Consider the following 14,525-nt stretch of genomic DNA (forward strand, 5'->3'; position numbering starts at 1 on the left):
GTTAGGGTCCCCGCTGCTGCATGTCTCGCAGCTGTTAGACAGCCGCAGCACATGAAGGGATTGTCTGTTTGTTAGGCTATCACGCCATGTATTGTTGCTGTTGAACAGCCATAAAACAATGCAGCAGAGAGGACTTGAACATATTGTTCAAGCACGCCGAAGACACTCGGTTAGACCCAAGCATGCTCAGATAACGCTTTATTCAAGCACGTTCGCTCATCACTATCGTCAATCCTTATCTCCTGAGTTGCATACATACATAGTAACATACATAGTAACATAGTTAGTAAGGCCGAAAAAAGACATTTGTCCATCCAGTTCAGCCTATATTCCATCATAATAAATACCCAGATCTACGTCCTTCTACAGAACCTAATAATTGTATGATACAATATTGTTCTGCTCCAGGAAGACATCCAGGCCTCTCTTGAACCCCTCGACTGAGTTCGCCATCACCACCTCCTCAGGCAAGCAATTCCAGATTCTCACTGCCCTAACAGTAAAGAATCCTCTTCTATGTTGGTGGAAAAAACCTTCTCTCCTCCAGACGCAAAGAATGCCCCCTTGTGCCCGTCACCTTCCTTGGTATAAACAGATCCTCAGCGAGATATTTGTATTGTCCCCTTATATACTTATACATGGTTATTAGATCGCCCCTCAGTCGTCTTTTTTCTAGACTAAATAATCCTAATTTCGCTAATCTATCTGGGTATTGTAGTTCTCCCATCCCCTTTATTAATTTTGTTGCCCTCCTTTGTACTCTCTCTAGTTCCATTATATCCTTCCTGAGCACCGGTGCCCAAAACTGGACACAGTACTCCATGTGCGGTCTAACTAGGGATTTGTACAGAGGCAGTATAATGCTCTCATCATGTGTATCCAGACCTCTTTTAATGCACCCCATGATCCTGTTTGCCTTGGCAGCTGCTGCCTGGCACTGGCTGCTCCATACATCAATAAATAAATAACCATGGGTGGATCTGTCACGTGATTGCCACTCAAACCACTAGCATAGAACAAACTCTACAGTCTCTCTTGTGTAAGTCACCTACTGTGAACTACAGGGTAATATTCTCACCCGCCAAATTCTTCATGGCAGCCCGTAGACACCTCTCTGCCCCATCCATCTCCCCCCCTTCTTGTTCTTCTTTATGTCCCTCTATGCAAAGAGTACTGTTGTTGAGCAATTATATAATTGGGGGTCTTTATAGTTTGTCTGCAGAGATACAACCTCCTCAGCTCATACTGTCTGCCTTTATTACCTGTATGTGCTGTGTAAAAACCTATAAAGAAATCTGTGTAGCCAAGATAAAAGTATAGATATAAGTTTCTTGTACCAATATTTCAAAACACAAATTCTGAACACTAGAGGGCGACAGACCCAGCAGGAGGAGATTAAAAATATAATGTGTAAATATGGACGGATGATGCTAAACAAGTGAATGAACTATGGGAAGATGACAGAAGGTAAGGTAAGTATATGGGAATAGTGTGTAAATATGGATATGCACAGTAAGTGTTAAATAACGTGTATAAACATATTAATCTGCATATATACAGGTGCTTCTCACAAAGTTAGAATATAATCAAAGAGTTAATTTATTTCTGTTGTTCGATACAAAAAGTGAAACTCATATATTATATAGAGTCGTTACAGAGTGATCTATTTCATGTGTTTATTTCTGTTAATGTTGATGATTATGGCTTACAGCCAATGAAAACCCAAAACTCATTATCTCAGTAAATTAGAATAATTAACAAAAATACCTACAAAGGCTTCCTAAGTGTTTAACCCCTTAGGGACGGAGCCAAATTTTTGAAATCTGACCAGTATCACTTTATGTTGTAATAACTCTGCAACGCTTCAACAAATCCCAGTGATTTTCAGACTGTTTTTTCATGACACATTATACTTTATGATAATGGTAAATTTAGGTTGATATGCTTTGTGTTTATTTATAAGAAATATCAGAAATTTGAGAATAATGTTAAAAAATTTGCAATTTTCAAACTTTGAATGATTGTTCCTTTAATCCAGATAGTCATTCCATAGTAAAACATTAATAAATAACATGTCCCACATGTCGGCTTTACATCAGCACCATTTAAAAAATGTTCTTTTACTTTGTTAGCATTTTAGGAGGTTTAAAAATGTAGCAGTGATATTTCATTTTTTTCAAGGAAATTTACAAAATTTATTTTTTTAGGGACCTATCCATTTTTGAAAGGGTCCCATATATTGGGAAACCCCCCCCCCAAAGTGATCACATTTTAGAAACAGCACACCCTGACATATTGAAAACTACAGTCAGGTAGTTTATTAACCCTTCAGATGCTTTTCAGGTATGAATGCAAAGTGGTATGTCAGAAATGAAAATGTGTATTTTTACCACCTATATGCCTCTATCTTCTGAATAGGTTACACCAGCCGGCAGATTGTAAGGCTGCTATTTGGTCATGAATTGCCATGGCAAACATCAGGACCACACAATCATGATCTGAAGGCACCAATTGGGATTAGGAGGAAGCCCCCACACTCTGCTAACCATTTATAATGATGTAGTCACTATTGAAAGCAGCATCTAAGGGGTTAAACAGAGTTGGATGGTGCAAACACTGATCGTGGCTGATGCAGCAAGTTGTCAGCTATAGTGTACAGCCGACAGCTGCGGGATTGTCACCTGTATGGGGAGGCTATTCTCTTATATCTCAGGTCAGTTAAAAGACGTATTGGCGGTCATTAAGGGGTCCCTTAGTCTGTTTCAGTAGGCTCCACAATGATGGGGAAGACTGCTGATTTGACAGATGTCCAGAAGGCAGTCATTGACACACTCTACAAGGAGGGTAAAACACAAAAAGTCATTGCTAAAGAAGCTGGCTGTACACAGAGTGCTGTATCCAAGCATATTAATGGAAAGATGAGTGGAAGGAAAAAGTGCAGTAGAAAAAGGTGCACAAGCAACCAGGATAACCACAGTCTTGAAAGGACTTTTAACAAAAGGCCATTCAAAAATTTGTGGGAGATTCACAAGGAGTGGACTGCTGATGGAGTCACTGCTTCAAGAGCCACCACACACAGACGTATCCAGGACATGGGCTACAAGTGTCGCACACCTTGTGTCAAGCCACTCATGACCAATAGACAACACCAAAAGTATCTTACCTGGGCCAAGGAGAAAAAGAACTGGACTGTTGCTCAGTGGTCCAAGTTGTTTTCCAATGAAAGTAAATTTTGCATTTCATTTGGAAATCAAGGTCCCACAGTCTGAAGGAACAGTGGAGAGGCCACAATCCAAACTGCTTGAGGTCTAGTATGAAGTTTCCACAATCAGTGATGGTTTGGGGAGCCATGTCATCTGCTGTAGGTCCACTGTGCTTTATCAGCACCAAAGTCAGCGCAGCCATCTACCAGGAAATTTCAGAGCAATTCATGCTTCCCTCTGCCGACAAGCTTTTTATAGATGGAAATTAAATTCTCCAGCAGGACTTGGCACCTGTCCACACTGCCAAAAGTACCAATACCTGGATTAAAAACAACAGTATCACTGTACTTGATTGGCCAGCAAACTCGCCTGACCTTAACCCCATAGAGAATCTATGGGGTATTGTCAAGAGGAAGATGAAAGACACCAGACCCAACAATGCAGACAAGCTGAAGGCTGCTATCAAAGCAACCTGGGCTTCCATAACACCTCAGCAGTGCCACAGAATGATCGCCTCCATGTCACGCCGCATTGATGCAGTAACTGATGCAAAAGGAGCCACGACCACGTATTGAGTGCATTTTCTGAACATACATTTCAGTAGGCCAACATTTCTGATTTTAAAATCATTTTTCAAGCTTGTGTTATAAAGTGTTCTAATTTACTGAGATAATGACTTTTGGGTTTTCATTGGCTGTAAGCCATAATCATCAACATTAACAGAAATAAACACTTGAAATATATCACTCTGAAATGACTCAATATAATGAGTTTAACTTTTTTTATTGAAGAACTGAAATAAATTAACTTTTTGTTGATATTCTAATTTTGTGAGAAGCACCTGTACATATATAAAAATAATAAAATAAGAAACAGAATCCAAGATCAGAGTCATCTTTACCCATGTACTCCTCCTGCTGCACTTGTTTCTCCTATTTATAACATTTATCTTTGGAAATATTGTTACAATAAACTTATAGTTATACTTTTATCTTGACAAGAAGCAGTTTTTTGCCAGGGAGACTCATTCTTTCTGGTGCTGCTGCTTTTTTTCTTTTTGTGCTTTCATCTTGGCTACGCACATTTCTTTATAGTTTTTTATAGAAGTGCCGAAGTCTTGCGAAACTTAACATCGGCACTAACTTCAGTGGAGCATGGAGACCCACTCCACTGCGCAGGCGCCAGATTCCCAGCCCTGCAGTGTGAATACATCATAACACACTGCGGGGCGGGATCTGGGGCCTCCGCTACATGCAGCCGCAATATCGTTACATCACCTGATGTAAGTTCCCAGGCAGCGCGCTTGGCGCTTGCCCAAGAACTGATTGCAGAGTGCAGGCACAGGGCATGTAACAGGAACCCAGGAGGCGGCGCACAGACGCAAGAGGGAGATGATTGATGGCCCTGAGGCGGGTGACACCGGGGGAGAAAACACACCTATGGGACACATTAGCGGTATGGCGGGAAATTTATAAAAGTGATTATTTCAGTGTTCCTAGGGATAAGAAATATAAGAGCCACCTTCACAGAATGCATCCCTAGTGCTGCTGAAGGTGGCTCTCCACTTAAAAACGCCCTGGGGGGGGGGAAAGGTTCCCTTTAATTTAGTAATTTTACATCACAAGAACCATTTGGGGTCCACTTTTTTAAAAGCAGAAAACCCCTTTAAATGACACCACAGATGGTCATAGATTATAAAATGATTCAGCCAACATTTAAGAACCTCAAGCAGCTTTATAAAGTAATATTAAACAGCACTAATAGTAAGCGTTACTGTATTTTGGACGCATGATGTTGGTCTTCACCTTCTAATAGCTTAAAGTGTAATTGTCATTTTCATTTTTATCTTGTAAATCAATAGTACACTTGATAATAAGAAACTTTTGATTATATCTCATCAGAGAAATCTGCTTCTTTTATCTCCTGATCATTTATTCACAAAATTCTGACTTCACGGGTAACATCTGTACTCAGTGAAGGCAGATTGTAACATTACTGAGATAGGAGAAGGGAAGTACTACCGATGACATGCTCTAGGTACCTTTACACCATTTTTCCATAGAAATTTTGCATATAATCCATATGCAAATCAGGAAGGAAGTGCAAGGGGGGGGTGGTGTTAAAACACTTGAAAGAAGCTGTCAAAGTGCACTGACGCGCCCCCAGTGCACTTCCAGCCTGATTTGCTTTTTTTTTTTGCTAGCTTTCCCATGATGACTGGCTCATTGGATCTCTACAGTAAAGTTATCATTTTATAAGAGAGCAAGCTCTTATACTGCCATACTGCTATTTCTGTATGTCAGAACGTGCTGAGATGTTTCCTGCGCTTTGCAAATAACCATGATGTCTGTGATCTATCTGGATAGCCCAGCTGCCAGGTCAGTACAATTAACACCCAAAAAAGTGACAAAAAAAGCCCACTGCTAAACATCAGTGGCAAGACGCCAAAGGTTTGGGCCAAGGATCTTTTTTACCCACTGTTTAAGCAAATGTCCTGGAAGTTGAAACAGAAAAATACAAGTAGAGGGCCTAACACCCTTGCTATTACTTTAACCCTTACATATTTAAGATAATACCCATAGTAGTAATACAGAACATTAAAAAAAATCGAAGCCTAAAGATTTCGTAAAGATGTTTTCATTAAAATAATGTAAAAGAAAGCCGTAATCAGTCCATGTTGGTAGATTTTTACATTCACTTCATACTAAACCGAGCAGAATTCTGCAGCCATACTGGGAAGGATAACGCTACTCTCGCCATCTAGTGGTAGTATTTAGGAAGTGTTCAGATTCTGACTGGTATACACAGTGGCTCTTTGTTCCAGGTTTGTATACTCACATCTATGCCATCTGATCCCGGGATACCTGGGAGGCCAGGAGGACCAGGAGGCCCTGGTGGACCTGGAGGACCAGTCTGTAGGAGAAATAAATCAGAGGTTAGATAAAAGTATATGTGTGCATCATTTCATTAGTTAGTTTACTGCAGTGGATTACAGATGCAATATATGTGTAAAACGGAATATTCATAAAATCTAAAACATTCTCATACTCATGAGTTTAGAGACTTTTAAGCTTTATCCTTCAGAATAATGACCTAGGTGAACAATCTATCCTGTTGCCATCCCCGTTATGGTGACATTTCTACCAACATGAATGTGTAGATAATTCTGCATATTGATATAATACTATACAGAACGATGTAAACAAAATGTGCTAAAACGATCACTGGTGACCCCAAATGACTACAATCTCTGCAGAGGTCTGTGCCCACCAAAGAAAAGCGGTATCTCGGGGCAGAGAGGGTTATGGGGGTTCATTTGGATCACACCCAATGCTGTCGATGTTCAGTGTTCAGCATTAGTTATCCGTCATCCGTAGCCGGGAAGAGAGAAACTAAAGTCATATAGCGGCCCCACAATGCACTGGGGCGTTGCAGATTCTCTCCATGACCGGTGGCCTGGCAGGAGCATCACCGGACAGATTCTCTCCATGACCGGAGGCCTGGCAGGAGCATCACCGGACAGATTCTCTCCATGACCGGAGGCCTGGCAGGAGCATCACCGGACAGATTCTCTCCATGACCAAAGGCCTGGCAGGAGCATCACCGGACAGATTCTCTCCATGACCGAAGGCCTGGCAGGAGCATCACCGGACAGATTCTCTCCATGACCGGTGGCCTGGCAGGAGCATCACCGGACAGATTCTCTCCATGACCGGAGGCCTGGCAGGAGCATCACCGGACAGATTCTCTCCATGACCGGTGGCCTGGCAGGAGCATCACCGGACAGATTCTCTCCATGACCGGAGGCCTGGCAGGAGCATCACCGGACAGATTCTCTCCATGACCGGAGGCCTGGCAGGAGCATCACCGGACAGATTCTCTCCATGACCGGAGGCCTGGCAGGAGCATCACCGGACAGATTCTCTCCATGACCGGTGGCCTGGCAGGAGCATCACCGGACAGATTCTCTCCATGACCGGAGGCCTGGCAGGAGCATCACCGGACAGATTCTCTCCATGACCGGTGGCCTGGCAGGAGCATCACCGGACACATTCTCTCCATGACCGGAGGCCTGGCAGGAGCATCACCGGACAGATTCTCTCCATGACCGGAGGCCTGGCAGGAGCATCACCGGACTTAGAGACGCATAGAAAATCCAGTTTAGCCTTTCATCTCGTGCATATTTTCAGACACATAAATCAGCTGACAAAAACACCATATATATTGTAGATTAGTGGTTATATCTAGTTTTCTGGCTTATTAATGTGTTTTGTGCTTATAGCATAGTCCAGGACGTCCGTGGCTTTAATTGTGTGAACTAATTACCGTATATCGTATACGTATGTATGGGTAAAAACGACCACGCGTGGCAGCGTAAAACAGAGGCCTCGCTTATCAAAATTGCACAACTGTCTTGGTTGTCCCAAGCAACCAATCAGAGCCTGGCTTTCATGCTCTCCAGAACAGTCTAAGAAATGAAAGCTGAATTCTGACTGGTTACTACGTGAAGCCAGGTCAATAAGGCGTGTGCTATATGGCTGCCACCACGGTAGTTGGCGCTTATCTAAGGATGCGTACAGAACCGTAGGGTACATAGTAAGAAGGTGAGAGGCCGTACATGAAGGGTAGGGTTAACAAACATGAGAAAAACATAGGACCACCCCGAGGAAGTCACAATTGTCACAAAACTCATGGGATTGCCTCATAAACCCTTATTCTCCTTTAGCATTCCTTCTTATTTTTTTATGAAGTAATAATTTTGGTAATATTTATAATTTTTTACATATTTATTCATCTATTGTATTATTTATTAGGATACTTTATCTGGTTCATTTACAGTTTTGAACGTTCATGCATTGACAAGATTCTTTTTGCACTTTATATGCTGTATTCTCTATGCTTTCAGGTTTGCCAACTTATATGGTGAGATAGGGGCTATTTTTGACCCCAACACTTATTAAGGTATTTTTTGAGGGTTTTGTATTAAGCTTTATGCACTTTTTATTTTTTTTATGGCTTTTTGTGTTACGTGAATTCTTTTTATTAATCTAATAAACGATATTATTATTCAGTGTGTTTAATCCATTCTATATCGCTGTCTTTTTCTCTAATATATAAATGTCATAATATAGTTGCTACTACTGTGCTATGCTGTCTTTTGTGAATACTTATGGTACTGCAGTGTGACTATAGGGGTAATGAGCCATAGACAAAATGGCTGCTCCTACTGCGGTTGTCTGTCACGTATGAATGCCTATTATAAAGCACATTGGTGGATGATAAGACACAATCCTAGATTAAGGCTACGACCAGACAGACGTAGATTCTCTCATCCAAGAGAATAGGGACAATTATGAAATTGACACTCTGATCAAACTCTGATCAGAGATTGATCAGTGTCAGTATAGGGTGATCCGATTCTGTTGGGTGAGAGAATTGGAGAGGAGAAGATGGGGAACAAAATTTCAACATCTTTTCCATTGTCTGAGCCAACGGAAATCAGATGACATCCAAGTGCAGTCCAATGTTTTCTACGCACCCAAAAATTTTAATGGGAGAGTGACATCTGATTTCAAAGTGAAATTGCAACATGCTGCGATATTTTTTCCACCTACAAACATCGATCATCAGCACTGCCTAATTGAATACAATTGATCCGAGTGCTAGCCGATAAAAAATTGGATAGTACTCATCCGATGTATACGCTCATGTGAGCGAGCTCTAAGAACGTTTGGCACATTTGAAACGCATTGCCCAAAATTCGGTGCATTGTATTAGGGTTTCAACCAGATGTTAATCAATGTTGGATTTTAGCCCTTAATTCAAGCGGTAAGTTGGACCGATTGTGACTAATGTGAATATCCATGGGCAGTGTTGAAGTTCTATGCTTCTGATTGTTCTTATTCCGGAACAGGTGAGCTGTCCTTTATTTTGGATATTATTATTATTTATCTATATAGCACCATTAATTCCATGGTTCTGTACATGAGAAAAGGGGTTACATACAGGGTAATAGATATCGCTTCTATTAACCAAATTTATGATGACAGACTGGTACAGAGGTGAGAGGACCCTGCCCTTGTGTGCTTACATTCTAGGGGATTTATACAGTAAATACCTAGAGCATTGTGTATACGTATATGCAATAGATACATAGGGCATTACCTATACAGTACATACCCAAGGCATTGGGTGACAGCACATACATAGTGCATATATCTAAACAGTCCATACGCAGGGCATTGTGTATAAGTATATACACTACATACCCAGGGCATTTTGTATAAATATATACAATAGATACTTACAGCATTACCTATACGATATATACCCAGATTATTGAGTAACAGTACATACATAGAGTACATACCTAAACAGTCCATATGCAAGGCATTGTGTATAGGAATATACACTACATACCCAGGGCATTGTGTATAAGTATATGTAATGGATACATAAGGAATAACCTATACAATACATACCCAGGGCATTGTGTTTAAGTATACACAATAAATACATAAGGCATAACTTGTACAATACATACCCAGGGCATTGTGTATAAGTATATGTAATGGATACATAAGGAATAACCTATACAATACATACCCAGGGCATTGTGTTTAAGTATACACAATAAATACATAAGGCATTGCCTATACTATACATACCCAGGGCATTGTATATAAGTATATGTAATGGATACATAAGGCATAACTTATACAATACATACCCAGGGCATTGTGTATAAGTATACACAATAGATACATAAGGCATAACTTATACAATACATACTCTGGGAATTGTGTATAAGTATACACAATAGATACATAAGGCATAACTTATACAATACATACCCAGGGCATTGTGTTTAAGTGTATGCAATAAATACATAAGGCATAACCTATACTATACATACCCAGGGCATTGTATGTAAGTATATGTAATGGATACATAAGGCATAACTTATACAATACATACCCAGGGCATTGTATATAAGTATACACAATAGATACATAAGGCATAACTTATACAATACATACTCTAGGAATTGTGTATATGTATACACAATAGATACATAAGGCATAACTTATACAATACATACTCAGGGCATTGTGTATAAGTATACACAATAGATACATAAGGCATAACTTATACAATACATACTCTAGGAATTGTGTATATGTATACACAATAGATACATAAGGCATAACTTATACTATACATACCCAGGGCATTGTATATAAGTATACACAATAGATACATAAGGCATAACTTATACAATACATACTCTGGGAATTGTGTATAAGTATATACAATAGATACATAAGGCATAACTTATACAATACATACCCAGGGCATTGTATATAAGTATACACAATAAATACATAAGGCATAACTTATACAATACATACCCAGGGCATTGTGTATAAGTATACACAATAGATACATAAGGCATAACTTATACAATACATACTCTGGGAATTGTGTATAAGTATATACAATAGATACATAAGGCATAACTTATACAATACATACCCAGGGCATTGTGTATAAGTATACACAATAGATACATAAGGCATAACTTATACAATACATACTCTAGGAATTGTGTATATGTATACACAATAGATACATAAGGCATAACTTATACAATACATACCCAGGGCATTGTATATAAGTATACACAATAGATACATAAGGCATAACTTATACAATACATACTCTAGGAATTGTGTATATGTATACACAATAGATACATAAGGCATAACTTATACAATACATACCCAGGGCATTGTATATAAGTATACACAATAGATACATAAGGCATAACTTATACAATACATACTCTGGGAATTGTGTATAAGTATACACAATAGATACATAAGGCATAACTTATACAATACATACCCAGGGCATTGTATATAAGTATACACAATAGATACATAAGGCATAACTTATACAATACATACCCAGGGCATTGTGTATAAGTATACACAATAGATCCATAAGGCATAACTTATACAATACATACCCAGGGCATTGTGTATAAGTATACACAATAAATACATAAGGCATAACTTATACAATACATACCCAGGGCATTGTGTATAAGTGTACACAATAAATACATAAGGCATAACTTATACAATACATACCGAGGGCATTGTGTATAAGTATACACAATAAATACATAAGGCATAACTTATACAATACATACCCAGGGCATTGTGTATAAGTATATGTAATGGATACATAAGGCATAACTTATACAATACATACCCAGGGCATTGTGTATAAGTATATGTAATGGATACATAAGGCATAACTTATACAATACATACTCTGGGAATTGTGTATAAGTATACGCAATAGATACATAAGGCAATACTTATACAATACATACCCAGGGCATTGTGTATTGTACATACCTATGCTGCACATACCTGTGGCATAGTGTATAATTTACTGACAAGAGTTCCATGGTTAATAAAAATGATCATAATTTGCAGCAATATCAATGTAGATGATTAATATGAGATACAGGCCTAATTTGATCTCTGAAACCGTCAACTGTTCATTTATTTCTGGCATACATCTAAAGTGGCTGAAAAATAAAGCTAAATCCCCAGAATGTGCAGTCTTCCCTGCAGGATACTGTAAAGACTAGCTAAGCATTCATGTCGGCAAGCAGCAGTGGCTCTGTCCTTTCATTTGTTTGTGTTCAGGGGCTCTGTGACTGTGTGGGGAACAGGATCAGACTCCTGAATGGCAAACTTTGTTCTCACATATGAATGCCAAATGTCTCAGGATTCTGCATTCCTCCTGCCTCCTGACCTACAATCACCTTCACATATCCAGCCCACTCCCTCTCTGCCTCCAAGTCTCTACACACCGTCCCTGCTAACTTTTTATATATGAGGATCTATGTCAAATCTGTATATTTTACACATTGTTCACAGAGTTGGGTGACGGTGAAAATGGCAGCAATTACAGTACACACATGCATTGTCACCCAACTTTTCCAGGTCCCTGAACAGCACATTTTCTTAATTATTCAATGATGCCCAGGTAGACATATGAAAAGGTTGCTGTTCACTCTGGCAAAGGTGGGTGCAATCTCTATGGGGGGCTGTATTGGTGGTCTTTTAGATTGTCAAACAACTTTCCCAACTAGAAATACATATAGAAACTGCAAAATTACCGAGCACGTTTTTAACAATTTGAAAGAATACTAATTGTCATTATATGAATATAGCGTATATATATATATATATATATATATATATATATTGTTCTTATTTTAAACGGAAAGGCTAGTAAGATTGAAAGTTGCTACTAAGATGTTCCTTTACAGGCCCAGTGTGCCACAATGTGTAAAAGAGCTCAGGTATATGGGAGCATAGCAAAGCAACTAAGTAGTAACGTTACACATTACATAAAACAGATACATGTATGTGTCTGAGCCATGAACTAAGACTAAGGCCTCATTCAGACATCACTTTTTGTGTACAAGTTCCATCTGTAGTTTTTTCCCCATAGAAAATGAACCTATTATAGTCTATGGTGTAGTTCCCATGTCCGCGTACTGTTGTAGAACGTGTGGTGAGCGCGACATCTTGGAGACATGTCCAATATTGATCAGATTTTCGTACCAAAATCACCAATGCAAGTCCGTGGGTCCGTGAAAAATCGGACATCACTCAGATGCCTTCCATGTACTGTCCTTTTTCACGGACTGTTTCATAGGAGAAGCTTGAGAAACCTTCAACAGTTTTTTTTTTTTCATTTAAGAAAAACTGGTGAAAGTCTGACCCGACTGATGGTAAAAACTGACACAACTATACTCTGATAATAAAAAACAGCCATAAAACTTCTTACATGGGTTGGCTCACAATGAACCCCTGAAGCATCAGATATTGACTTCTATCACCTTATGGCCACCATGGGCCTCCATTCTCTCAGACATCCTTGCAGTATATTTACAGATTTGTTCTCTCTTCTGCCATTAGAAGTATGAAAATAGAAAAATATTTAGAATTGAGAGTCCTCAGTGGTTGATATCAGTATGAAAATAGTAAGAGGTAAAAGTATAAGGTCATTTCTAAGAACAAAACCAACTCCTACAGTAGATTCAAGCTACACATCCAAGGACAATGCACCAATGCAGCCTCGAAATGTCATTATCATTCCCAAAAATGATCCACAAGATGTAAAATAGACTTACAAACTGTGCCAAGGAAAGGCAGACGAGATGAACAATCACAGAGAGCTGCAGGCTTCCCCATACACTGGCCATGGTGCTAGCTTCAGGTTGCCAGAGGACCTCCGGGGAGGGCAAAGCCACACGGGCCTTTCAAAAATCCTTCTAGGAAGGCTAGAGCTCCAGCTAGCCCTGTGTTGCCAGACCCCAAATACTGGAAGCTATGGGATGAAGACCACTGACACACTGAGATGGGGTACGGTTAGAGGAGGGAGGAGAATCCAAGAATATTCAATAGGTGGGAAAAGTGGGCAATTGGCTGGTGGGAGAAAGAACCCTCCCTTCATCCCTTCCTAACATCAAGTGAAGGCTTCAGGTACCAGGTCTTAATTCCCACAGCCCCTTCCTGCGCTCCGAAAATACTTTACAAAACCTAACTTTAGCTTAGCCGACTAAAAGACTGTCATTGTACTGAAATTAAGTGAGGTCCCTGTGTATTCAGATTTATATAAATTCATATTTCATTATCAAGCAGTGCACATCATTAGAATGAAGTATAAACGTAGCAGAACTGGTCTCTAGACCTCCACGAATGAGAATTTACTTGTATTTTTCACGGTGATGAAGCAACACCATGCAGACACATAAAGGATGGGTGAAGGAGCCCAGAGCAAACATTTGCAGAACTCCTCAGTAGGACGGAGAGGGCACTGAATGGCTCCTTGTTCAGAGCAGACAGCTACCCCTCTATCTACTTTACATGCTCCTTCCCTGCATGCTCCTCACTGACGTCCTGTTTAATTGACTCCGGCCTGGTCTTATAATGTACCCCATTGTGCAAACTCAAACTATACATGAGAAGAACTGAGGGAAACACCATGTAACCCTTAGTGTGCTGACAGGGAATTAACAGAGGGAAAACAGCACATTTGTACATGGTACTTGTGGTTGTTTGCGTCACTAGGGGGCACTCATGCCCAGTCAGAAAATCCCATCATTTCCATCAAGATGCTACATTGTCTGACTATTTACTTGAGAATGTAATTGTTTAATTGCTTGGTGTAGTTAATGACAGGCAATTAAAGGGAATGTGTTAACAGGTTTGTGCTACCTCATCTCAG

General features: G+C 39.8%; 1 protein-coding gene across 1 annotated transcript in view; it reads right to left on the reverse strand.

Annotated features, from left to right (window-relative positions):
- The window catches only part of COL9A2 (collagen type IX alpha 2 chain), a 114,757-nt gene extending 101,105 nt beyond the window's left edge, over window positions 1–13,652 (reverse strand). The window contains exons 1-2 of the mRNA XM_069756980.1: window positions 13,429–13,652; window positions 6,042–6,116 (exon numbers count right to left, since the gene is read on the reverse strand). Coding sequence (XP_069613081.1) covers window positions 6,042–6,116; window positions 13,429–13,500 — 147 coding nt within the window. The 5' untranslated portion in view covers window positions 13,501–13,652. The remainder of the gene's footprint in view (window positions 1–6,041; window positions 6,117–13,428) is intronic.
- Window positions 13,653–14,525: the final 873 nt, after the last annotated feature.

This window comes from Ranitomeya imitator, chromosome 3 (genome assembly GCF_032444005.1).
Source record: "Ranitomeya imitator isolate aRanImi1 chromosome 3, aRanImi1.pri, whole genome shotgun sequence".
Lineage (NCBI taxonomy): Eukaryota > Metazoa > Chordata > Amphibia > Anura > Dendrobatidae > Ranitomeya > Ranitomeya imitator.